The sequence below is a fragment of the Notothenia coriiceps genome, unplaced genomic scaffold (assembly GCF_000735185.1).
Source record: "Notothenia coriiceps isolate Sejong01 unplaced genomic scaffold, NC01 NC01_scaffold00034548, whole genome shotgun sequence".
NCBI classification, from domain to species: Eukaryota; Metazoa; Chordata; class Actinopteri; order Perciformes; family Nototheniidae; genus Notothenia; species Notothenia coriiceps.
This window is the reverse complement of record NW_011367249.1, coordinates 121,354-147,867: the sequence shown is the minus strand read 5'-3', so window position 1 is coordinate 147,867 and position 26,514 is coordinate 121,354. Positions and strand designations below refer to the sequence as shown.

General features: G+C 39.8%; 5 protein-coding genes across 5 annotated transcripts in view; 3 read left to right on the top strand and 2 right to left on the bottom strand.

Annotated features, from left to right (window-relative positions):
• Positions 1-4,715, top strand: part of LOC104962313 (membrane-associated phosphatidylinositol transfer protein 2) — a 63,101-nt gene extending 58,386 nt beyond the window's left edge. Inside the window, exons 24-25 of the mRNA XM_010790745.1 lie at positions 441-544; positions 1,596-4,715. Coding sequence (XP_010789047.1) covers positions 441-544; positions 1,596-1,964 — 473 coding nt within the window. The 3' untranslated portion in view covers positions 1,965-4,715. The remainder of the gene's footprint in view (positions 1-440; positions 545-1,595) is intronic.
• The window catches only part of smtnb (smoothelin b), a 245,106-nt gene that overhangs the window by 158,759 nt on the left and 59,833 nt on the right, over positions 1-26,514 (top strand). The window lies entirely within an intron of this gene.
• Positions 3,127-8,562, bottom strand: arl6ip4 (ADP-ribosylation factor-like 6 interacting protein 4). The gene is made up of 5 exons (XM_010790739.1): positions 8,260-8,562; positions 6,167-6,520; positions 5,704-5,821; positions 5,492-5,561; positions 3,127-5,407 (listed from the first exon to the last, which is right to left on the bottom strand). Exons 1-5 carry the CDS (start codon positions 8,411-8,413, stop codon positions 5,351-5,353), a joined length of 753 nt encoding a protein of 250 aa, XP_010789041.1. The 5' UTR covers positions 8,414-8,562; the 3' UTR covers positions 3,127-5,350.
• Positions 10,430-14,917, bottom strand: mthfd2 (methylenetetrahydrofolate dehydrogenase (NADP+ dependent) 2, methenyltetrahydrofolate cyclohydrolase). The gene is made up of 8 exons (XM_010790740.1): positions 14,744-14,917; positions 12,775-12,959; positions 12,523-12,645; positions 12,154-12,306; positions 11,954-12,061; positions 11,783-11,875; positions 11,153-11,278; positions 10,430-11,062 (listed from the first exon to the last, which is right to left on the bottom strand). Exons 1-8 carry the CDS (start codon positions 14,821-14,823, stop codon positions 10,914-10,916), a joined length of 1,017 nt encoding a protein of 338 aa, XP_010789042.1. The 5' UTR covers positions 14,824-14,917; the 3' UTR covers positions 10,430-10,913.
• Positions 17,512-26,514, top strand: part of mob1a (MOB kinase activator 1A) — an 11,402-nt gene continuing 2,399 nt past the window's right edge. Inside the window, exons 1-5 of the mRNA XM_010790741.1 lie at positions 17,512-17,679; positions 19,250-19,416; positions 20,656-20,749; positions 23,460-23,593; positions 24,934-25,097. Of these exons, the coding sequence (XP_010789043.1) occupies positions 17,666-17,679; positions 19,250-19,416; positions 20,656-20,749; positions 23,460-23,593; positions 24,934-25,097 (573 nt within the window). The 5' untranslated portion in view covers positions 17,512-17,665. The remainder of the gene's footprint in view (positions 17,680-19,249; positions 19,417-20,655; positions 20,750-23,459; positions 23,594-24,933; positions 25,098-26,514) is intronic.

The window sequence follows — 26,514 nt, the reverse complement described above, 5'->3', positions numbered from 1 at the left end:
CATGCAAATAATGGCATCTACATATAGTGAGCCTTTATGACGTTATTTTTGTGAACTCGTTTTTTATTATTTGTCCCTATACTCACTAAAACATTAGACTTCGTTCCTGGTTCAAGGGTTCAGACGTTTTCTCTTAGCCATGGGACCGGTGCGACCGAGACGTCAAAGAACTTCCAGAGGCTGCTACATATAAACCCCGTCCTGCCTACGCTACCGCCCGACTCCTGACTCTACAGAAAACGCAGACCTAGGCATCGGTCGCTTGTTAAGGAGTACCAATGGACCTTAGTCAGTTTAGTTATACGTCATGACAAAAGTTTATAAAGAAGTAAGTAACATCAGGGTTTTGGGTGGTTTTGAGAACCACGAATAGTTTGTATCTGGCGATGGCAGCCAGGTCACCGAGACTCTTCACGGAACACAGGACCTTCCGGCCTCAGCAACCTGCGCCCGCAGCGTCTTGCTCTGCTACCGGCACCCCCTCAACACGACTCTATTCGGTCGGTGCCTGGGCGTTGAATGGAGGTTCCTGGGGACGAAGACGGTACACCCCCATGTGTTATATTATAGCATTACTGTACCCTAATAATGAAGAATCAATTCCATACGTCTACAAATGCAAAATACAATAACACACAAAATACAATAAACCAAAAACAACAACAACAACAACTAGTGAGAAAGTGGTCAGAAAAACCAACAAATAACTATTTTCCATTTAAATATGCTAAATAAAAAACGTCAGGTGTGTCCTTTTTCTCAATCCATCTTAAAATGGTTGCCATAAAGCCTTTTGACCACAGCCTCTTGTAGAATAGCACATTTCCTAAAATGCTAATGATGTATAGGGTCTTAATGCACAGCCTTAAGGTTGGAGGAACCTTTTACTTTGACTATTTTAACTGAATAAATAAACATCGCTATGTTGTGTTTTTATCTTTCATTCTTAAATAGTTCAGTTGCAGCAGCCAAAACTCAGAGGTCTTTCCCTGGCACAGTATTGTATTTGATTCATCCTGCAGATCACGAGAACAGAATCAACCGAACTGCTATCTTGTGTCATATCTATCTATATATTGTCGTATGTTAATACTTTTTGGATATTTGGAATATGGCTTTTGAATGTGCTCATAGATAATCCTCCTTAGGTTCAGTTCTGCTGCGCCTTTAGAGGGAGAAGAATCAGCTAAATGTACATTCTGTACAATACGCTGTCAGGAGTAGGCTCATCAAAGTCAGTCAAAGCCAACTTTATTGTCAATCTTCCAGTTTGTGTGTACAGAGAGAGAGATCAAAATACTGTTTCCCGCAATCCCAAATATAAAAACAAATGTATAGAATATAAAAATAAAAATATGTGTGCAAATATGTCAAAGACACATTTTTACATGTGCACACATTAAGACCTAAATAAAAACACAACAATCAATATATACAAAATAACAGTCACTTGAATATTTAGAGAATGTACATTAGTGCAGATTGTCCATCGAATGTGAATTATTGCAATATTGAACTGAACAAATAAATATCCATGGATGTATAACTCCTGTGGGTGTTAATAGCTGACAGCGTGTCTCTGGTCCTCTCCACAGTTCATCACAGAGGGGTATGCGGCTCATCTGTCCCAGCTGGAGTACAGCCACCGCTCTCGACCCGCTAAGTCCAGCACGGCGCGCATGGTGCTACGTAAGGGAAGCTTCGGCCTGGGCGCTAACAGCGACTTCCTGCGAAAGAGGAAGCACCTGCTGCGCACCATCTCCTCGCAGCCGGCCCCCAGCTCCCCGACGGGCAGCGTCCACAGCCGGCCCGAACGCACCCAGAGCCAATCGGACGGCGAGCGGCTGGAGAGCGCTCACAGCTACGGGCCGGGGGGAGCGCAACGCAGCATGAGCATCACCGCCAACTGCTGGGGGCGCAGCAGCAGCACCAAGATGGAGCCCGCCATCCTCAGCCCCAAGTGACACTGAGAGGGGGTCATAATACAGGAGGAAGACTAATGCAAAGACTGAGGAACACTGGGGTTGGAGACGGGTCAATGCCACAATGAACACAATATGTGCTACAAACCACTGTTTATGACCTAATGCCAGTCACACTCTACACAGATATTTATGAACAGAGGCTTTATTTATTACACAACACACACACACAACTCAACAGGCATTTCAAGGAGCAACTTCCTGAAACAGGGACAAACACAAAAGACTTACCGCTTATATTGTTCAGATCCAGACTGTTTCTACTCTCGATTTATCAGTCTATTAAAGTCTGTACAACAGGCTTTTAGACTGAAGATGGTTACAGATACAAGCACCCCAATGCTGTATTCTAGCAAACAAGACAAAGTGGTTACAGACAGCCTGTATCAGGTGTCAGTGCTGATACTGTAACCAACTACTGCCACAGCAAGCACAGCAATTCATATAGAGATCAACTTTGTGCTTAATAGTTTTAAAGATATGTTGTTTTTAATGTGATAATCAGATATGTTCACGTCTGGGAGCAGAGCTGAGAATCAGGCAAAACTGGATTGAATGTCTGACCAAACACATCCAATCATTAAGCCAACACTTTTAGGAAGACCATTTTTTTTTTTAAATCTCTTTTGCTGTGTAAGCCAACGTGAAATCATTGAATCAACTTGTTGCATTTATAAGCAGTCCAGTTTTGCTTGTTTTCTGGCTGCCCCTCAGACCAAAGAACCATCGAAATAACTCATGAAGCCAAACTGCGAAATGACCCTTTAACTACGGCTGCAGCTGAAACCTTTCCTGGGATTTTATAACATTTCACCACATCTCGACCACGCCGCTGCTGAACCTTCGGAAATGTGCGACTCAGCACTTGTACGGTTAAACGTGCCAAAGCGAACCGTGTAGAACGATATGCTGCACACGAACAGAGAGGAAACGATTAAGGTGTACAAATGGATTGTGTAAGTATGTATTTGAATGGCTTGTACATATTGCTTTACTACAGTGCAGATCTGGTATCTGGGCCACTGAAGACCAGCTTCAAGTGTCTTCTTTACTCCGGGGGGGGGAACACCTTCTCATTCAGGATTCACTTCAATGATGATAGTTGTTGTTATTTATGATTATGGATATTTTAAACATGTATTGATTTTGTGAACCAAGTGTGTTTTTAGATTACTTTTAGCTACGTTGTGTTTTTATCTTTCATTCTTAAATAGTTCGGTTGCAGCAGCCAAAACTCAGAGGTCTTTGCCTGGCAGTGGCACAGTATTTTTATTATTTCATCCTGCAGATCACGAGAACAGAATCAACAGAACTGCCATCTTGTGTCATATATTGTATGTTAATTATACTTTTTGGATATTTGGAATATGGCTTTTCTCTGGTTATCCCTAAGCTGTAAATGAGGCGTTGAATGTGCTCTTAGGTAATCCTCCTTAGGTTCTGCTGCGCCGTTAGAGGGAGAAGCTAATTGTAAATTCTGTACAATACGCTGTCAGGAGTAGGAACACAGAACTCAGACTGTGTCACGCTGTTCACCTTTTATTTCCGAAACACATTTGTGATTTATTCATTCAAATGACGGTTATTTTCCCCTCAAATAGACCAGTAGAGAGCTGACTGCGATGGACCAATATGGACTCAAACGTAAGGGAAACGTGCAATATTTCTCAACCACAAGACCAAACAGACTGTGTTGAGGAAGTGTCGCAACGCATTGACAATCAGATCAACAGGCACATATTCTATAGAGATTACATTGCAGAGGGAATCTGAACACATATGAGCAGCACTCAACAAATGCATAGGCACATTTATAGTGTGTCAAAATAAGTAAAAAAGTGCCACTGATCTGAGAAAAGTATGAAATGTTACAGTAGGTTTTCTACTGTGGACTGACATCCTCAATCTCAACGTTGACTTTTAAGTCAACTACATTTAAAAGTGACCCAGAAATCAATGTTTTACCCTCTGAAAAGAATTAGCCCTTAACAAATCCTTTGAATATTTTAACTGTTATTGAAAGGATCGAGTTCATGGTGGGTTTGGGGGGCTGCTGGATTGTATAGTGTTATACTGGGGGGTGTTTCTAGTATTTTGTCTACCCCTTTATATCAAGGAGGAGAGACGGGGTTAGATAACTCAGAGTAGATCTCAACGCATAAGAAGGAAGGACGTTATTACAAACTGTCGGCTGCAGATTGAAGGACGGCTGTTTGATCATTGGGGAAAAACATGCACTTGTCTAAAGTTGGAAACTACTGAACCATACGTCCTTCCTGAGAGAACGTGTAGAGGGATCAGGGCGTTTCCTCTGGGCAGACGTTAGCTGAGTTTCTACTAACTCCCACACGATCAGAGGCCTTACACTTCCCTCTTCTGCCTTACATGTGTTGCGAGGCCTCGACTGAACGCTGCTCACTCCCAAATTGACTCGATGGAAAAGAATAGACTGTTTGTCGAACAGACATTTTTTCCTCAAAATGCTTTGGCTTGTTTTTACTTTAAAGGAAATATTTCAGCAACCTGTCTCAAGCTATGTTCCCCGGGTTAATCCGACGCCACCAGTTACATCCGTTAGCATTCATAGGCTGTACATACATATGCAACATACCTTGGTAAAGATGTCATTGTACAGGGTGTGTATCTTGTAGATTTTTGGATAACTTCATTGTATCCATTCCCTTGTGTTTTTATGTACAGTGTATACAGAACATAAAAAGATCAACTCAGTCATTCTTTGCCTTTTTTCACAACACTGTCAGTGGAGTCATTTGGTTCAGCATCAATGACCTGGATTATTCAAATAAAGGAGCTTTGATATAGTTAAGAAAATAACTTTTATTTCTCTGGAAAAAAGTTACCCAAATACAGATTTGTTCAGAGAACCACAATATGTAAAATATGTATGCAAAAGAGTCAGGAAGGATGCTTAACATAAAAAAAAGAATTGCAACATTAATCAGTTTCTAATTAAACAAATAATTGATTGGTCAGACTGTTTGAAGTCACGAGTCATCTGAGTAACGGACAACCTTACTCGCTGGAATTGACCTTAAATGCAAATCGACAAAATGCTTTAAAACAAGGAGACGAATAAATAAGCAATAATCAGCGAATTATCAAACTATTTAGGACAGTTTCTTTTGCAGATTTCAGTCGACTTAAAATAAAACTCCAGCACAGATTTAAAAAAGGCAAATCAATACGAGAAGCTGGATTTCCCTGGAGGTCGTAATGTAGGCAATGTTCACTCTTTAGTGTTCATTAAGTGCCGGCACATGTACCTACACTACAGTAAACTGGCAGAGGCTAATCATATCAGATTCAGCTTATTGAGGCTTTACTCCCGAGGAACATCAGGGCTTCTTCTACCTGTTGATTCCCAGTTTCTTCTGGAAGGCGTTCCCATCCCCCTTGGTGGATTGCTATGGGACACATGGAAGTTCACTGTTAGACATGAGGGAACACTTATTGCACACAAAGTTTCAAATTGGACATTTCTCTCGTACCTTGTGGATTTCTTTGTGTCTATCTTTTGTGACCATCTCCTCTATGATCTCCCCTTCTCCTCTCACCAATCTGAAAGAACATAATAACTGTTAAAGGGCGGTGACTTGGCTTTAAGACTGAGATGGAGGTGTTTGATCGCCCCAGGTCAACTGCTCCTTTACACTTCCTTGTTGTTGATTGTGAATGATTCTACTCTTCAGCTCGGGCTCACCTGGTGCGTCCTGTTTCTGGATCGACCACTTTGCGGATCACGCTCTGCCGGGCGTCGTACTCTTCTTTAGTGAGGGGCCTCTTGGTGGCCAGCCGGGCTTTCTGCTCATCCGTCATCACTGCGGAGGAAAATGGAGAAAAAATACGATATTTGTCTTAAATCTGATCATTCTATATAACTTCATCAACCAGAGGGTCTATTTAAGCAATAGCTCAAGACAGGCCGTGGTATATGGTCATTATATCACAGCTAAGGGGCGTGGTTCGGCCCGACATTAGTTTTGTAATGGACGTAATGTAACAGTTGTAGCTGTTTCTCAGACGCGGAGGGATACATGACTTGTGAAAAGTAACTACAATTCTACCCGTGATATATACGCTCATCATATCACTGCTAAGAACCAATCAGATTGCTTGACTTGACTTGTCTGTTTTATATTAGAAACACTGAAGTGATGTCCCACCTGGTCCCAGCTCCAACGCCCCCTCGTCACTCTGCCAAACCTCCAGGAAAGATGGAAGCTTCTCCGCTGGAGGACTGGGCAACACCACCTCCGCTTTCTTCTTCTCCTCCTCCTCCGCTTTCTTCCTCTTCTCCTCCTTCTTCTTCTCCTTCTCCTCCTTCTTCTTCAGCTTCTTCTCCTTCTTCTTAGCCTTCTTCTTCTGCTTCTTCAGCTTTGCCTTCTTCTCCTTCTTCTTTCTCTTTGCTTTACTTTTCTTCTTCTTTTCCTCACTCGACGAGGATAAAGATGACGAGGAAGAAGAGGAAGACGAGGAAGAGGAACTTCTTTTCTGCTTCTTTTTTTCTGTTTTCACATCTAAGGGAAACAAGAAGTTTAACAGAGTTACTTGATGAACACACTTTCTTTCGAGTTAAAGGCAGGGTAGGTAAGAATGGAGAAACCAGCTCGAGTGCGCTAGAATGTGAAAATACACAACCGAAAAAAATCCGCCCTTTCCTTCAGACTTCCTTACAGAGCCCCTCTTCCAACACACACGAACATGACCAATGAGGGCACGAGATACGTTGGTGCACAGATGGAAGGCTGACAGGCAGGTAGACCATCAAGTTATTTTAGCCGGGCCGGCTCAGAATGATTGGTCGTGCTTTTTACAGCGCCACGGCTTCCACAGATGATATATTTTATGTATTTATTGTCAAAGCATGTGAATTACCTACCCCACCTTTAACGCCAAAGTTATTGTAGTTTATTTTATTTGTTCATTTAAAAAAAAAAATACATGACAAACGAAATAACAAATGCACAAAAATGAGTTAATAGCATCCTTATAGTGATTCAAATAATAAGCAGGTAACATAACGGTGATACATTTATAATGAGTTATAAATATAACCAGTAGCGTGACGTGGGGGAAAAAATTGGGGGAAGCCAATAATACGTAGGGCTGCTCAATTAAACGTATTTGAATCGCAATTACGATTATGGCTTGCAACGATTACGAAAACAATGTAATCGAAATAAAACAATCATTATTTTATATATTTTTTTATTGGTTTTTCAATTGAATTATATTTAAAGTTCAGGGTAACCAACTGTTAAAAACATACTACACGTTTTTCTTTCAATAAATTGATGTTTTCAAAGTAAATGGATAATCGTTTTTAATAATCGTGATATCAATTATTCACTCAAATAATCGAGATTATGATTTTTGCCTTAATCGAGCAGCCCTAATAATACGTCCTTTGTTTTGGGTCGGGGGTGGGGTGGTCAATGTAATGACGTATTCAGATCAGTGATTACAGCGCCCGGTATCATTTTACACACATTTGTATCATAAAGATGCAGGACTTACACACGCCTGTTATCTAAAACCAACAGGTCCGCACGCACTCTCCAGCCGAAACTCTCTCGTCTTATTAATTTAAGCATTTTCTTATTCATTTAGGCTTCCCTTGGCCTCCAGGAGAAAACGCCACTGCAACGTTATTGTAATTTATTTGTTCATTTTTAAAACATATACATGACAAACGAAATAACAAATGGACAAAAATGAGTTAATAGGATCCTTATAGTGATTCAAATAATAAGCGGGTAACATAACGGAGATACATTTACAATAAAATATACATATAACACGGGTTGAGTGTATTTACTTTTAAAGATAGACCCAACCTTTAAAAGAAAAGTATTTGTTTAGGAAACTTCGAATCTGATTAGTTCTTGCAGGGGCTTTAAATATGGAAAGGTTACCCACCAGAATATTTAGATGTATTATCTGGGGCACCCAAAAGTTATATGTATTGGTGTTCATTTAAAATAGTCTAAATGTCGAGTGGCCTTAGTCAATTTTTGGATATTGGTCCAAAAAACGTACAACATATGGACCATTCCTAAACAGTCATAAGGATTATAAACATGTTGAGTTGAGCTTTATTTAGCAAAGATCTTGTAGAATATCTTGATTTTAAAGGATTGTACAGGATGATTTTGTTTGGGGGGGAAATTGTATTAACACGTGTTTTTACTGGCATCGACATAGACAATTCATTTCCCAGCAGGAATAGACTTTTATACATGTTTTCAGTCCTCACCTTGGGTTTTGAGAGAGGGTTTCTTTGATGACCTGCTGCTGGAGGAAGAAGACGACGAGGAATCAGACGAAGAAGAGTGAGAGCGTTTCCGCTTCTTCTTCTTCTCTTGTTTCTTCTGTCGGCCTTCTCGTTCAGGGGATTTGCTGCAATCCATCACGGAGGAAACAAAACCGAGATAAATCCGAACAGAGAAGCTGAATGAAGATCCTCAAATGTGAAACTGTCTAACAACAGCAGCAAGGCTGGGTAAGTTTACGGAAGTCTGTGCGTCTTCGATTTCCATCCGTAAGAAGACGGATGCGCAATATTAAGGTTCCTAGTTCCTACCTTCCTGTTGTCCTCGATGTCGGGTTTGTTCTATGAAAGAGCCAGAAAAATGATATGCGTGCCTGTATACTACGATAAAAACAATTATGATCACTTTCATTAGGTTTTGGGTTTTATTCAAGTCTATGGCATCTGCAGTCTTGTAAAATCAGTCAATATTTTTGCCTTTCTTGAATCAGAAATGATATTTTAATTTGTCTAAAGGAGGCCTTTTACCATACATTTCAAAAAAGAAGAGTAAAACTTGTAATAAGTCAGAATAAGGTTTGCTTAAAATGTATAACACAGGTTTGATTATTTACACTGTACTATATACTATGTTGCACAGTTGATAGGAAGATAGCACAAGGGTTAACCCAGCATATGGACACTATATTCACTATCTTTTACATAATTTTACTTTAGTATTTCCACGTTTTGCTTCTTTCTACTTCACTATGTTTCAGAAGTGAATATCCTATTTTTTCCTTCTACATTTATTTAATCACTCGCAGTAACTAGTTACTTTGTAAACATAGTAACACATATATGCTGAAATGATGTAATTTAGCACTTTACTACTAATCTACACAGTATCTAAATTTGGTCCAAATTGACGAACTACAATTATGCTCTTGCATGTAAAAAAACAGGATAATGTAATAACCATGATAATAAAATACTGTAAAAGGATCCATTCTGCATAACAAGTACGTTCATGGGATTTGTACTTTTACTTTTCTGATCGGAGTAATTCTTCCAACACTGCATATGGACATGGTTTAAATATGCTTATTCATTGGTAACTAACCTAACCACTACTTAGAAGTATTTTAAAATTAGCGGAGATGACTCAGAAAGTATACATAATACTTTTAATCCAAATGTAACATGGATATGTTACTCATATTCTACATACCAAAGCAGATTAATTCCACAAAGTCTTGCATCTTTGCGCTTAAACAATTAATAGTACTTTGAATTTATCCTGCCTGGAAGTGTTTTTTTCTCTTTTATAAATAGCAACAAAAAAAAACACAACAGCAATGTTCCTGCTATGTTAAGTATACAGAGAAAGTATGATATCAATTCTGCTTTTAATTTCTCCATTTCAGCAACAAAAAGGGTCAAAAAGTTAAAAAAAAGATAAAGAAAGGTCTGTCCTATCTCAAGCAGAGGTCCAAAGATAAAGCTATGAACTCAGTGAACCCACCGACAACACCTGTTGCTCTCAGTTAGTTCCCACTGTGACCTGTAACCTCTGCACCAAGAGTAAAATGGGAATTTGAGATATATCAAAACAACAGACTAAGAGGGCTTTTTTATGATCACGTTGAACGGGAAAGCGGGAAGTTAAAAAATAGCAACACGGTTTTATCAATGGACGACTGTCAAGAAATCTGACCAGTTGTGTAAAGGGTAAAGGTCACCCCCCCCCCAAAGAGGTGCAACAGGTATCTGGGTCACGCTCACAGCCAAGAATTGCTTTCCTGCCATTTATAAACAGGTCAGTGGATTTAAAGGAATACAGTGATATTGTGGGAAATCTTTTTTTTTGTTGTTGTTTCAAGTTAGTTCATAAATCAGGATATGGATTAAAAAGGGGCTAATAATGTAGAAAAAACATCTGGTGTGAAGTAAGGTTACAATCTAGTGGTGGTAAATTGTACTAAAGGTGAAGACGGGAACATGTAGTTATTCAATACTGGTACTGAGAAGCAGTAACCTGATAGTAACCGAGGAGTAGGTTATATTTGGTTTGAGTGCATCAATGTGAATCTGATGCTCGAGAGTAAGATTACAGTCATGCTCACTGCTCTACAGCGTAAATGAAGAGACGATCTTAAATAAAAAGACATCAATGTGAGAACATATTTGCAAGATTTATTTCAAAGTTTTTACAAAGGCAATTGTGAATCTTTAAAGCTTGAAAAACACACTTGTTCCTGATGATGTTAGCCCTTATCACTAAAGTAGCACAACAGACAGGCCTCAAACACTGTAACCGGCCTCCATTCATTTTTAAATATTATGTCAATGTAGTAATAAATAAAATAGTTGTCCTTATTCATTATAACCTCAGAGAAATACATTGCAAATGATAAATACTTAAAATGCTGTTACAAGGAACCCGCAGCTGCATGAGTGAATGTAACAGTCTAAACATGGCTGGATTTGTAGTTGGAGAGGTTAAAGATGTCAGCAGCAAGGAACCTTGGAGCTATCATGTTTCCAGTCCGTGTGCAACGGGAGCTCGGTGGATCGCTCCAGGTAAAAAGATAACGGAGGGGCGGTAGTTTTAGGAGTGGGTGGAATGTGTTGCTGTTGCAGGGATGTTCTTTCACCCATTAGGACGCAGCCGCCATGCGGATCCTCTCCGGGGGAAAGAGCAGAACGTTCTTAGCTGCCTTGATAGTGTTCTTCATGAGCATTGCTACGGTCATAGGTCCCACTCCTCCGGGAACTGGGGTGATGAATCCCGCCTTCTTCCTCACGCCTGAATATAGACAGAGGTAGGTATGAGGTTACAGACACCAGAGATGGCCAACACGCTGAAATAAGATCATGCTCGATTTTCCCTTTTTACCTTCGAAATCCACATCTCCAACCAGTCTGCTCTTCCCAGTGACCGGGTCCTGCACTCTGTTGATTCCAACGTCAATCACTGCCGCTCCCTCTTTGATCATGTCCGGGGTAATGAGGTTTGGAATTCCTGATGATCGGGTAAACAGACAAAGAAAACTCAGTATACTTGAAAGGAAAAAAAAGCTTTAAAGTTGTACTTCGCCCACAAAATGACCATTTGTATGTCAAATAATCCCCCTGCGTTGCCTTGAACTCTTGGAGTGTTTCTCTTTCATGCCTCTATGGGGAAACTATTTAACAACAGCAAACAAAATAAAAGCTAGGTTTACAAACTCTCACCCAACTCATACAGTATAATCAACACTTTGCATTGATCCAGTTGTATTTGGAAAGCATTGGGATAAATCATCAGACTTAGGTTATACTCGGAGTTTGTAAACAAATGTCTTTGTATAGTTTTAATGTCATTTGACCAATTATTCTTCGTTTACCGAGAAGGCATGCAGAGAAGTTTTTCTTCAAGAATTCAAGGTAACAGGGTGAATAATTAATATAACAATTTCATGTGGGAAGTATTGCACTCCTCATTTCAGTTGATTTTGGATGCAGACAAACAAACAGTGAGACGAACCTGCAGCAGCCACAATGATATCAGCGATTTTAGTGTGCTGGCTGAGTTGCTCCTTTGGAGTATGTCGGTGAGAAATGGTGACTGTGGCATCGCCTGCAACAGAAATAACGTATAACTTAGTATTTATACTGCATATTAAACTCCTCAATCTTTAAATGCACAGTAACCTACCCCCGGGCCTCTCGTGGCGGCTGTCTGTGTGCAGCAACATGGCGATCGGCATGCCCACATTCTTGGAGCGTCCAGCAACAACAACATTCTTCCCAATAGTAGGAATACCTAAAAGAGGAGAATTCAGATCGTTGGTTTAGAAAGTTGCTTAGCTGCATTTAGCACTAAGGATTAGAGTTATGAAGTTAGCAAGTGGTTACCTGTGCGTTTGATAATTTCCCAGACTCCCCAGGGAGTGGCAGGAAGCATGGTGGACTGATCCAAACACAAGCGACCCACGTTCACTACGTGAAAGCCGTCCACATCCTTGGTTGGGGAAACTGCATTACAGATGGCCCGTTCATCAATGTGATCTGTCAGAAAACAAAGGAAAGTTAAAGTCAGGGACGCTAGATCTCAAAGACCTTGTTCAAGAAAACAGATGGGTTTAGTTTTCAAATGCATCTTATTGAGGCTTGTTTTACCGTTAACAATAAAAACAATGATTGAGGTCTAACATTATCTGCTTATTGCAGCCAATGAGGAAATCTATACTCCATTTTAATCCTTCTCTTCCAGTCTCTGTGTACCTGGCAGAGGCAGCTGGACCAGCAGCCCGTCCACACGATGGTCTGTGTTTAATTTGTAGATCAGGTCCAATAACTCCTCCTCGCTGATGTCTGACTGCTTGAGAATTGTCTCACTTGAGATTCCTGTGGGAGGTTACAGTGAGAAAACAACTTAAAAACACAGGCATTTGTTCTATTGTTATTATATTTATCTTTTTTTTTTTTAATGCTGTTTGCACATACGTATGAGGGCTGTGGGTGTTTTTTTCTTACCGACATCAGCGGCGGCTCGTGTCTTATTCAGAACGTAGGAGTGACTGGCTGGATTTTCTCCCACCAGAACCACACTCAGGTGGGGTCTCCTGTGGCCGTCTAAAACCATTTTGTCCACGTCGACACGGGCTTCTTCTCGAATCTGCCGTGCTAGTTTCCTTCCTGAGATGACCACCGCCTCCTGTCTGAGAGTTGGAATACAGAAAGATTGGAGTCAGATGAGAAACAGTCACTAACTTACTTTACTAACTTACAAGCTGTGATCCTGCTGGTATTCAGGCGCAGAAATAATGGGGAATCCGTCATTCTCAATGTAATGCTGCATTCACACCGGACGCCATGCGATGTTTTGGGGGGCGGCGGGATTACATGTAAAGCCAAAGATCGCATTGCTTTCGGTCTGAACGCAGACTGCAAGTGCTTACTTGTTTATTAAACTGGCCCAACACGTTTCATAAACCATATAAATGAACCACATAAACAGGGACAACTAAGCTAATATTTTCACAGTCTTGCCTACTATTAATCTTCCCAGGGCTGATCTAAGGTCCCTTATAAACTGGATTTGGCCTCTTTGCCAATGAACAGACATTTGAAACCAGAAACCTGTCATTGCAACCATCCAGCCTTGGTAAGCTTCAATTCAAGGCTCTAAAATTAGACGCAGCACGTCTGCACCTGAAAGAAGAGTATGTGCTTCATAGGCACTTGTACTGTAGAGTTCAAGTATGAGCAGTCAGTATGAGTATACGAACCGGGTTGACTTGCTTTGTCGAAATGTCAGAGGAACTAGGGTGGTTTTGTGTTACATAACAACAAACAGAGAGTCGTAGTTAATAACTGAAGAGTAATGAACCATCAACAGTGACGCAACCACCCTTTTATTCTGCCATGACTAATTAAACCTCACAGAAATGTATCACATCTTTGGGCCAAATGGTGTTACGACTATGGGGCCAGTGTTCCAGGTTCAACGAAATGTGTCTAGAATACAGAGCAGCAAACGACTCTTTAACCTCATACGAAGTTAAACAAAAAGCCAGACTACTGAGGGGAAAATGTCTATTTTCAAATGTATTGCCCCATAGTAGTGCTAAATAGCCCATGTTATTTGAGACCCACCACAAAGGAGAGTTGTCGTTTTGTATGTTTTTCTTCTATTGCTGTTGATGCATTTTTGTATTGTATCTATCTGAACATGCAACTTCTTGCTGTGAGTATTTTTAAAAGGAAAATATTTTAGAGTTCATGTCTAATCATGTGTTTAAAATGCTTAAAAGTTACTTTAAGTAACTTTGTTGAGATACATGGTAATAATGCATAACATGTTAAATGCACTAGATTATCTATCATGTGCATCTGGAGCTGCAGATCATGTGCAGTGGTCACACGAGTTTTTAAGGCGTGTGTGCGACATTAGATAGATAATTAGATTTACATCAGTCATGCTGAACTCTGCACGTTTCCAATAAGTACTCGCACGATATGCTGAAAAGTTGCTTTGAGAGCTCGCCTTCTCATAATACCACATTATTTGTATATGATCACATGTCAGGGATTACAAAACGGATATGCATAACTTGTATATCTGGTTCAGACCATTGACTGTGTTAAGAGCAACACCTTGGTCTCCAGCTGAATCCTGGGTCCCCAAACCTCTGGGTGCAAGCACTGGGACCGATTTCATCAGCCAGTCGGCGGCTGCAATGTTACCGGCATACCGCCAGAGGTGCAGCAAAAATGTGACCGAGTAGGGACATTTATTCCGACAAAATCTATCAAATCCACCACACAAAAACACACAATGTGATATCCACGCACACGCAGCACTGTAGACGACCGATCATTAAAGAAATAAACGTAATGAACATATCTACATGTATATTTAATATTTCGCCTCATGTTTGAAAAAAAAAAACGCGCGGAACATTATGCTCTCAAATGAAAAGAGATTGAGGGTCGCACTCACCTCGGGGCGGACGTGTGCAGTTTACAGAGTTGGTGCTGGGAGTGTTGACACAGTTTCCTGAGGGTCCTGATCGCTGCCATTCTGACTGGAGAAGAGATGCCGCGGCCGGTCACGTAACACACAACCCGGGCTGACAGAGCTGAGTCTGTGGAGGAAGAGGCGAGGGGCAGCGAGGCTTTAAAGCCCTTCCCCCTGCACTGCGTCACTGTTAATTCTGCTGCCACACCTCCACTGCATCATAGATAACGCTCTACATTTCCACTGAACTGAACTCGCGCCTTCAGCCGTGAAGGAAATAAACTGAAAATAGGCAGGGGAAGTACCTTCCCTCTGAATGCCTGGTACTGTATTGTAGAGTAGCCGAGTAAATGTACGATGTAGCTACTACTAAAAAACAATTATTCATTACTTTTCCTAAGGCACTACGTAAATGTAGTGGAGTAAAATTACACTATTTAGGCCTACCTCTGAATTGTGGTTGCTTGGAAGTCAAAAGTAGCATAACAAGGAAATACTCAAGTAAAGTACAGGTCCCTCAACATTCTACTTAAATACAGTGTATGAGTATGTTTTTGTAAAATATTTAAATAGTTTGACACATGTGTGACCTAAATAATTAGTCCAATAGTTATATTTTTGGAGATGCATTTTGTTAAAAGTAGCTTCTTAAGCCCCACGGACCCGGTTCCGGGGCCGAAATCGTGTAATTTGCAGGAAAACATGTCTAAGGAACCTTAATATTTAATAAACTATGAATATTTTATATCCATATAACGGGAAAAAAATAATTTAACTGATCTTTTTCATTTTTTTTTTCAAAAAAAACACACAATGCTAACAGTGAGCCTCTGAATTAGCCCCGAGCAAAAAATGCTAACCTATTACTGCACTGAAAATCACTCCTAGCTCCCTTATTACTTATCCTAGCTGCACATCCAACACATCTTTTATGATCGTAAATACACAGAATCTAACGGTGCCCACCTCAACACTGAAATATACAAACTCGCGACGTTATCAACAAAAACGTACATCAAAACAAGTGCCGCTAGGTAGCCCACAACGCTAACATGGCTTACCTTCGTCTTAGTCTGGTCTAAACTGGTCTTCAATGGCATTAAAACGATAACAACGATGATGTAATTAATCCATAGGTTAATATCCAATGTGGCTGTGTCCCCTTTGAAATGTTCTGATAATCTATAAGCAATAAAACTGCAATTCCTTTTTAAAATAGTAGAGCAGGCCATTCCTACGCTCTGTAGCTTAATTGAATGCGCAAAGACGTCACCTTTTTTTTTAACATGAGTGTGTGCGGGACGATTTCCCTTCGATTCTATTGGCTTTAACGGTCAGAAAGAGATGTCACATGTCAAAATCGAAGAAGGGGGCCAGAGATAAGGAAAATCCACCCAAATGGCCCCAGAAGAGGTTTTTTTTGCTAAATCTGTCTAAAAAGGTCAAATATCACTTGTTTTGCATCAATCTTGATACAGGGTACTTATTATATGTTGTACTTTGGATTCCTAAAGCTTTTAGTCTACTAACCATGCGGCAAACTCTGGGCAACTTTCGGGATGCGAATCAGGAAGTGCCTCAAACTGCAGTTCATCTAGTGGCCAGTAGGAGCAGTCTGCAGAAGGGAGCAATTTCCATAAACCCCAATGTTAAAATGTGAATTTTCTTTAAAATAAATAACATCTATATTGATTCTGACTTTTCTACATCCAACTCACAGGTTTATCATTACTTTGAGAAAAAAGATTATTAATTTGACCCTTTTAGAAAGATATGGTCATTTGTTCTGGGAATGTCATTTTCGAGCCTGAAACCTGAAAAACAGGCTTGGGGCTTAAGAGCTAACTAAATGTTAACTAAATGTAGTGGAGTAGTAGATGAATAATGAAGCATAAAATGGAAATACTCAAGTAAAGGACAAGTCTCTCAAAATTATAGCCTACTTAAGTGCAGTACTTGAGTAAAAGTACTTAGTTACTTTACACCACAGTTAATCTGTCTACTACTTTGTATTTTATTTTACTTACTCTGTAAAGACTGTGTAATTCTTAATTTTGTCTGATGTTTGGCAATCCATCCCCAGTTATTTAGTTTTAGTTTTCTCTTTTCTTCCTTTTGGTATTTTTGTTGTTGTTGTGTTGGTAGTGGGTAACCCTTAACCTTTTTGTTTATGTCCACGATGCTATCGACTGGCAGCTTCAGACTATTCTCAGGAATTGTCAATGTAATACCCAGCTTTTTCCCCCTTTTCTTTCTCTTGTACGTCATGTAAAGGTTTCTGGTACCTACTTACTGTATATTGTGTATGTCTTGGCTTTATTGTAACTAAAAGAAAAATTCTAAATAAAGTAAGTGTCTACAACTTAATTTCTCTACAGTTACAGTATGGGGGAGAGGTAGTACCAGATGCAGTATGTGCAGAGTGGTAGTACCAGATGCAGTATGTGCAGAGTGGTAGTACCAGATGCATTATGTGTGCAGAATGGTAGTACCAGATGCATTATGTGCAGAGTGGTAGTACCAGATGCAGAGTGTTAGTAACATGGATGTATTTTAGTACCAGATGCAGTATGTGCAGAGTGTCAGTACTAGATGCAGTATGTGCAGAGTGGTAGTACCAGATACATTATGTGCAGAGTGGTAGTACCAGATACATTATGTGCAGAGTGGTAGTACCATGGATGTATGTTAGAGTGTCAGTACCAGATGCAGCCGCCAGGGGGCGACAGTCTGCCGGCGGGCCGCTACAGAGATAGAGGAAGAGCCTCAGAGGGTGCAGTTCATGTTAGCCTCACTGTTAGCAGGCATCGTTGACAAGTGGTTCCTTCTGGGTGATTGTAAAACTAATACCTGTTTACTAAACTAGAGTTGTTATCGAGGCTCTTCGACGACCGCTTCGCCAAGATGAGCTTCTTGTTGTAAGTACAATGGTCAGATATTGTGCTTAGTTACGTTGTGGTTAATGTTAGCTACGAAGTTCCATCAGGGGAAGTAACTGGCGTCAAAGTGAGACACCGTTACAGACAACAACCGTTAACCACTGTGAATTCATAACACGTTCAGGTTTAACTTAAAACGCATTTGTATTTAACTTACAATACGTCGCCTTTACTTAATCTGTCATCTGTGTTTATGTGTGTGTTTCCAGCACTCACCAACTTTTTATCAAACGTTAGTTAACTTGGCTAGCATGACGGTTGACGCTAGGTTAGCCCACTTAGCTGATATTATCACTTTTCCATTTAATTAGGCTAGGACAATACGTGTTAAGTTATTGTGTTTCAATTTGCAGACCTGACCTCGTTGGGAGGTTGCTAAACGTCGAATAATGTGATTAAGTGTCTCGTTGTTTACCTGTGGTGTAAAGTAATTAAGTACAGTTACTCAAGTACTGTATTTAAGTACAATTTGTAGGTAGCTACTTGTACTTTCCATGAGTATTTCAATTGTATTGCTACTTTGTAATTTTACTCCACTACAATTCAGAGGTAAATAATGTACTTTTACTCCACTACATGTATTTAATATCTTTATTTAGTTTGCACATTTGGATTAATAATGTGAAATACAATCACACAACTGGAGTAATATGTAAAAACTACCCTGAAGGTGAAATGGAGAACATGAGTGTTCCTATTATCTTATAATTTAATTGAATCAAAAAGGATAAAAACGGACAGCTCCTTGTTATAGGATATATTAAAAAGAGTCAGCATGGATAGTATTTAAAGGCAAAGTTCTCCACCTTTTTTGGCACTGTGGCAAAACAAGTAGCATCTCCAAACGTGTTTGTGGCATCCTTGCCAACAGTTTAAAAGGGAGGCTGTGGAAGATCATGAAGGATCCAAACCATGGATGATATATGATACAAAAGGGGTTGTATTAATTATGTGTCTCTTAAAACTAAGATGATAAACTTTAAAATACATTCTTAAATATACAGGGAGCCATTGTATGATGCACAAAACGGAAGTCAGATAGTTTACAGATGTTTTTAAAGTCAACTTTTATATTTTCAGTTCTGTTTTCATTTCTATTTTGAGATGTGTATATTGTAGAGTTTAAAATGTCTTACTACTTTTTATTCCTACTTATGTGCAATACTTTGTTTTACATGCTGCTGCAACGAAAACATTCCCCACTTAGGGATTAATAAAGTACATCTTATCTTTTATACAACCTCTCATTATATTTATGATTAAAACAGCATTCTGCACGGTCTGAAGTTTTCACATGTCATGTCTGTATTTGGTTGGCCAATTTATAGTGTTACATTAGTCAAGACAACTAAAAACACTAGCATCTTAAGGCCATTTTTTGAGTCATTTCACGATGACGTTTGCCATAATGTCAGCTGCTGATTGCTCAAAGCTCACAGGAAGGATCCTCACATGTGGAGGCCCGAGAGGAGCAGCTACTCCTCCACAAGCCTTTCAAACGTGTCACATCACATGACAACTGCTCAGCTCCACTTTTGTTTCTCTGCAGTGGCAATCGCTCATCCAAGACTTTCAAGCCGAAGAAGAACATCCCAGAGGGCTCCCACCAGTACGAGCTACTGAAACATGCCGAGGCCACGCTGGGCAGTGGGAACCTGAGGCAGGCCGTCATGCTGCCTGAGGGAGAGGATCTCAATGAGTGGATCGCTGTCAACAGTGAGTTGTTAAATGCAAAAATAAAGCTATTTATAAGATAACATAAGTCAGTCCAGAAACCACAATTTAAAATATCTAAACATAATGTTCCAAAAAAAAAAAAGATGGCGCCGGTGATGAGGGCTGCCGTGTATTTGGCTCCTCTCCAACTCTGCCTTTTTTCTTCGTATTATTTCAGTGTTTTATTTGATTTACCTTTACTATTTTATGTGTTTTACTGTTGTTGCACTGTTGGAGGACCCTGTGACCTAAGCTTTCCATTGTCATAACTACACTGTCTGTAGCTATGTACACATGACAACAAAAGCCTTGTTCCTAGGGGTTTAACATTTACACCATTAAGTGGTAAAGGAAGGAACAGATCAAAACAAACACACACATCAATTTGATAAATTATGAGTCAACATATGTTAGCAATGCTAACAATGTTAGCAGGGGTATTAAAAGGAGAATGATTTTAAACAGAAAATAAAAGACAGTTTACAGAAACTATGAATAGTCATTAGGTGAAAATAGAGCATACACACATGCGTACATGTTTTTATGTTTTGTTTTATTTTACACTAGACCAGACTTGTACCTTGTGTAAAATAAATAAATAGAGAAACAACAACTAGACACAAGTTGTAGTTCTTTATCTATCATATGCAAAACCGGATTGGAGTCTTTGTTGAGGCTGTGGCTCAGTGGGATAGTGCGCTGAACTTAGTGCGCTGAACTTTGAATCAGGGGGAAAGCAAGTTCAAACCCCACTGCAGTCAGCATGTCGTTGTGTCCCTGAGACACTTCACCCCAAATTGCTCCTGTGGGGATTGTCCACAGTACTGAATGTATGTAAATCACTTTGGATAAAAACGTCTAACAAGTGACATGTAATAATGTAATGTCTTTGGAAACATACATCTTAGGTTTCAGGTTCCCTCCAACAATGCTCATTAAATATGTATTCAAAAGTAAAAGAAGATCCCATTCATGGCAACCGGAAGGTAAACCTATGTGCTTAATGATAATTACATGTACTGTATACAAACATAACAGAGTTGTAAACTGTTGTAAAGCAGTAAGTAAAAGTATAGTTACAGATGGTGTGTTTTGAATTGCTGGTCACACACTGTCTACATTGTATAAAAAGACTAGAGAAAACCACCAAATGTAATTAAGGTGACACTATTTGGTTGTTTATTGTTATGAGTAGGAACTTTTCTCGACAACATTAATACTTTTAGCACTTTCTTTCAGCGGTGGATTTCTTCAACCAGATCAACATGCTGTACGGCACCATCACTGAGTTCTGCACAGAGACCAGCTGCTCCGTGATGTCTGCTGGACCGAGGTAACAGCCAACACTGTCCTTTTCCTGCATGCATCAATTAAGTAGTGGTTTTAATAATGCCAAATTAAGGTCAAAATCACCTTCATCTTAAAGGTCACCTATTATGCAAAATCCACTTTTTTCATGTCTTTTATACATAAACATGTGCAGGGGTGCACATAACTGGTACGCAGGTACGCCGTGCCACAAATCTGAATTGCGTAACGTCACTTGTGTCACTACGCGCCTTTGCGTACCTCAAAACAAAACACATATTTAGTCTACACGTGTTTCTTGTCAACACTCAATGGAGTATACTAGACATGGGAGGCTGTGGCTCAGTGGATAGTGTGCTGGACTTTGAATCAGGGGATAGCAAGTTTGAGTCCCACTGCAGTCAGCATGTCGTTGTGTCCCTGAGACACTTCACTCCTGTGGGGATTGTCCACAGTATTGAATGTATGCATCGCTTTGGGTAAAAGTGACATGTAATGTAATGACATGTCAAAAACCCAAAAACATTAAGCAGCTACGTTGCCGTTTCGCTCCCTGCAAAAAATCTTCTGACTTTCTATGACTGACTGTGCTGGGTGCTGGGCGAGCCGCGCAGGACATAACCGACGGACCTGTGAAGCTTTACAGGAGGCAGAGGCTTAGATCACCGGACGACAGAGTTGTTCACCGTGTGCACAGACAGGGTTAACGTCGGTATGAACAACAGAATTGTGCCAAAACTCCGCCAACTGGCTGCAGTGGGAGACTCCTCTGAGCACACTCTGTGCCCCGCCCACACACTGGAGGACTGCGCAAAATCAGCTGATCACAATGTTCACGCTCTGTGGTCAAGCTGCTGCAGTTTTATCTACAACAAAGTGGAGTGAAACACACAGTTGCAAACTTACTCAGGGTGTTATGGAAGAGTTTGAAATCAGACAGAGGTGGAAGAAGTACTCAGATCTTGTACTTGAGTCAAAGTAGAAGTACCAGTGTAGGAATATTCTGTTACAGTAAAAGTATTACTTGAGTAACATTCAAAAATATTACTCAAGTAAAATTAGAAAAGTATTATCAAAATATAGTTAAAGTAGCGACAGTAAAAGTTGTCATGCTGCAAATTGGTCCATTTCAAAATAATATATATGATATGTTTTCTAATGATTGATCATTAAAGTGTTATCACAGCTGGTAAAGGTGCAGCTAGTTGTAATGACTTTGTATACTGCAGGGTAGCTTGTGAATTTACTCAAGGTGGAACTACAGTCTGATTTAACATTTGATTATATTTCACATCATTCAGCCACATCTGTAAAGTAACTAAAGGTTTTAAATACATGTAATGGAGGAAAGGTACACCATGTACCTCTGAACTGTAGTGGAGTAGAAGTACACAGTAGCATCAAAGTCAAGTAAAGTACAAATATCTCAAAATTGTTCTTAAGTACAGTACTTGAATAAGTGTACTTGGTAACTTCCCACATCTGAAATCAGATATGACTTCAAGTCATGGGATCATTTCTTAGTATTTGATCCTTCCACTTGACCTCAGGAAATGCAAGGACTTCACAGTTTTGGCAACAAGTTTTGGAGAAAGCAAATCGGAGGCTTAAAAAGAGACAGGGAGGTGCATCTTCATCATCTAGCATGCAAGAAGTGTAAATAGAGGACAGTGAAGGACACACTGAGAAGGACCACGCTTCGTGTGGGGTGAGTACCAAACGCTGTCTCCTGGTACTCATCTGAGTAACTCACTAGAAAAGTTATGTGCACCCTGAATATGTGTCCCCTCTGTGGAAAGAGATTCTGAAAGCTTCAGGAACAAAGATTCTCTCTCTTTTTGTCCTGATCCATTTCTATAAAAACCTGCCTGAAATCGAGCTGATCAGATTTGGCCACTTTATGATGTCATAATTTTTTTTTAGCTTTTTAGCCAATCACCAACCAAGGTAACCCCCCCCCTTATCACCTGAATCTCCTCCTAGAGCACCATTGTGTTCTTTTTAACCAAATATCTCTCAGAGGGGCGTGGGGAGGGGCTCCTTATTTTCATCTAAAGTAACAGACAGAGAATCAGCACTTTGGAAACAGGGCTGAAACAGAGGGGATTATGGGATGTTTCAAGGATCTATTTGGTGTTTGGAGCCAAACACTTCAGAGACATGTTTTGTATATATCTGAGACCTATAATATATTAATGAAAAACAGTATAATAGGGGACCTTTTTAAAGTTCAATTGGTAAAACCTTATCTCAGCCAGAATTGGGAAATGACCTTTAATTCACACCATGAAGAGCCCAACTATAGATTCAGATTGTTAGTGGCTAAGACAGCTAAAGTGTATGATATAAAAATGCATTCGAATGTCGAATGAGGAAACAGGATTTAAACGTGGTGTGTGGTCCCTGTTGAGGCTGTTTGGTTAGAATCTAGATGTGGAACTTCCTCTTTCCCCTATCCTGCCAAGACTGTCTGTGTTCAGTCTGTAATCTGGAGGAAGAGACGGCGGTTCACTTCCTGTTGACATAGCCGCCATCAAGAATAGGATTGTTGCTAGTTTTGCATTTCCCCTGTCCTGCTCTTTTATGATCTCACTTCCTAGATGATGTTATGTCTTGACAGAAAGGCAGAATAAGTGCATGTTGAACAAAGAGCTTTAATTTACATGTCCTTTATGCAAGCTTGCTCTAGTGAAATAAATTAGTATAACAAGAGGTGGCGATCTGTTTCTCTGCAGGTATGAGTATCACTGGGCTGATGGCACCAATATTAAGAAGCCCATCAAATGCTCCGCCCCCAAATACATCGACTACCTGATGACCTGGGTGCAGGATCAACTGGATGATGAGACACTGTTTCCTTCCAAGATCGGTGAGTTATGATTAACAAGGCATTTTCATTTTCAGCAGTTAGGGAACAAACTACAATGTTTAGCACACGTTGTTTCCCAGCAGCAAGTTATTGCATACATTAGGGCTGCTCAATTAATCGTATTTTACTCGCAATTACGATTTTGGCTTGCAACGATTACGAAAACAACATAATCGAAATAAAACAATTATTTTATTTTAATTTTTTATCGGTTTTTCAGTTGAATTATACTTAAAGTTCATTGTAATCAACTGTTAAAAACATACTGTTCAACATTTTTTTTTTCAATAAATGGATGTTTTCAAAGTAAATGGATAATCATTTTTTTAATAATCGTGATAACAATTATTGACCCAAATAATCGAGATTATGATCTTTGCCCTAATCGAGCAGCCCTACCATACATCCCTATTCCATAAACCTGTATGTTGTGAATATTTGAAATGGTTACATGTATCTTCCTTCAATATATTTGTATGTTTGGACTCAACAATGCTTGAATGTCAACATTATGAATGTTATGAAGCTTCAAACTATTCGGTTGAGCCCAAGAAGCAGAACAATGATCTAGGGCTGTGCAATTAATCGTATTTTAATCTCGATTACGATTTTGGCTTGCAACGATTACGAAAACAAATAATGTTTTTTTAGTTGAATTATACTTAAAGTTCAGGGTAATCAACTGTTAAAAACATACTGTTCACATTTTTTTTTTTCAATGAATTGATGTTTTCAAAGTAAATGGATAATCTTTTTAATAATCGTGATATCAATTATTGACCAAAAATAATCGTGATTATGATTTTTGCCATAATCGAGCAGCCCTACAATGATCCTAAACATAAAGATAAGGCAACCAAGGGAAAACAAAGTTAAAGTTGTTGACTGTCAAAGGCCAGTCACCTGACTTCACTCCAAATGATCATGTGCCTCACATGCTGCAGATCAGACTGAGGCAGAAAGCCCCAAAACAAACAACAAGTGAAGATGAAGTCAGATAATGTGTCAAACTACAACATGTTGCAACATAATGCTAAATGTTGGGGTATAATAAGACTGCAATTAAATAAAATGGACACTGTCGTAATAATGTGAATGTTCAATATTAAAACTGAACGTTGTTGCATTTAATCTCCTATTCGTTGTTTAATAACAACTTGAAGTGGAGCAGTACAGAGGAAATGTAACCGAATGGGGACAATACGGTCTGACTGCTCTGTGTCTCCTCTCTCTCTCTGCAGGCCTTTTCTAACACTGTCTATCCACATGCTCGCTTTTTGATTACAACACACAAGCTCTTTTCTTGACATCATTGTTTTCCGCTGTGCTTTGTCCCACAGGAGTTCCCTTCCCTAAGAACTTCATGTCCGTGGCCAAAACCATCCTGAAGCGTCTGTTCAGGGTTTACGCTCACATCTACCATCAACATTTTGACTCCGTGATGCAGCTGCAGGAGGAGGCCCACCTCAACACCTCTTTCAAGCACTTCATTTTTTTCGTTCAGGTGAGATTATCCTGCTATATAAAAGGATCAAATCACTGCTTTCTTTCTAAAGCCCTGTGATCCATATTTGCTCTGCCCATTTGACATGTTGTTACAGGTTTGAATTGCAGTCCTGAGTCATATTACCATAAAACATGTTCTGACTTCTCAGGAACTAGTAACATTTCTGTAATATTGCTCATATGTTAAAACGAGTAAGTCATATGTTTGTTTAACACAACTAACAACATTTGCAAGCAGTGGCTCAGTCAGTGGGGGCTTGGACTGGGAGCTGTAGGGTCGCCGGTTCAAGTCCCAGACCAGACCTAAAATATGGAGTGTGGACTGCTACTTGGAGAGATCCCAGTTCACCTCCTGCCCTGCCGTGGTGCCCTTGAGCAAGGCACCGGACACCCCCCTTCCCCCCCCCACTCCCATTGCTCCCCGGGCGCTGTACAATAGCTGCCCACTGCTCCTAGTACTAGACTCCTGGTACTGGGATGGGTTAAAAGCAGAGAACAACTTTAATTGTGTGCTGTGTGCTCTGCATGTGAGACCATTAGAGGGTTTCATCCCTCCCAATCTATTCTATTCTATTCTATCAAGCAACACTACATGTATTAAAGGGTCAATGTTTAAGATAAGATGGACCTTTATCAATCCCAGTGGGGGAATTCTGTAGTTTAACAGCAACAGGGTAAGATTGAAAAAAACAGGACAGCACAGATTAATACAATTTAAGGATACAATCAAAGTGATAAATAACTATAAAATAAGAAATGAATTAAAATGAACATATATACATATTTGTTATCACTTAATTAAATAACTGCTCTCCTTCTTTGCTCAGAACAAAATAACAAGACATCTTTTTATGGGATGTGGCTGTGAATAATATCGTGTTTCATCCATTATATCTAACGCCCTGCAACGCTTAGTCTGGTATTTGTATCTGTCATGTTGGAACAGAGTCAGTGTGGATTTTTCTGCCAAAGACTGACTTACGCTTTAGAGATTCCTTGGTTACTTCAACAAATGGATACAATTAGCTATTTCCCAGATAGAAGGTCTAACAAGGCAGAGGACACTTGCATGTGTGATGGGTTAAAGCAAAGGTGTCCAAACTTTTTTCACCGAGTGCCACATACAGAAAAATATTTGAAGGGCTGGGCNNGCTCCCTAGAGGTATATTGCCTCATACATTCAGTTATAAGTTGGATAAATCAATTATTCTTGACACTTGAACATTTTTTAAGAAAGAAACAACATCTCAGCTGCCAATAGGGTTTCATGTATTGTGGTTGCAGCTCATTCCTTAAAACAGAAGCGTCAGATTGCTCATAAGAGGAAATATGAAGGGTGTATTTCAAGCTTGTTCTGTACATTTGTTATTGGGTTTTTTCTTATCAACTTAGATTTGTTAGAAAATGTTTTCAAC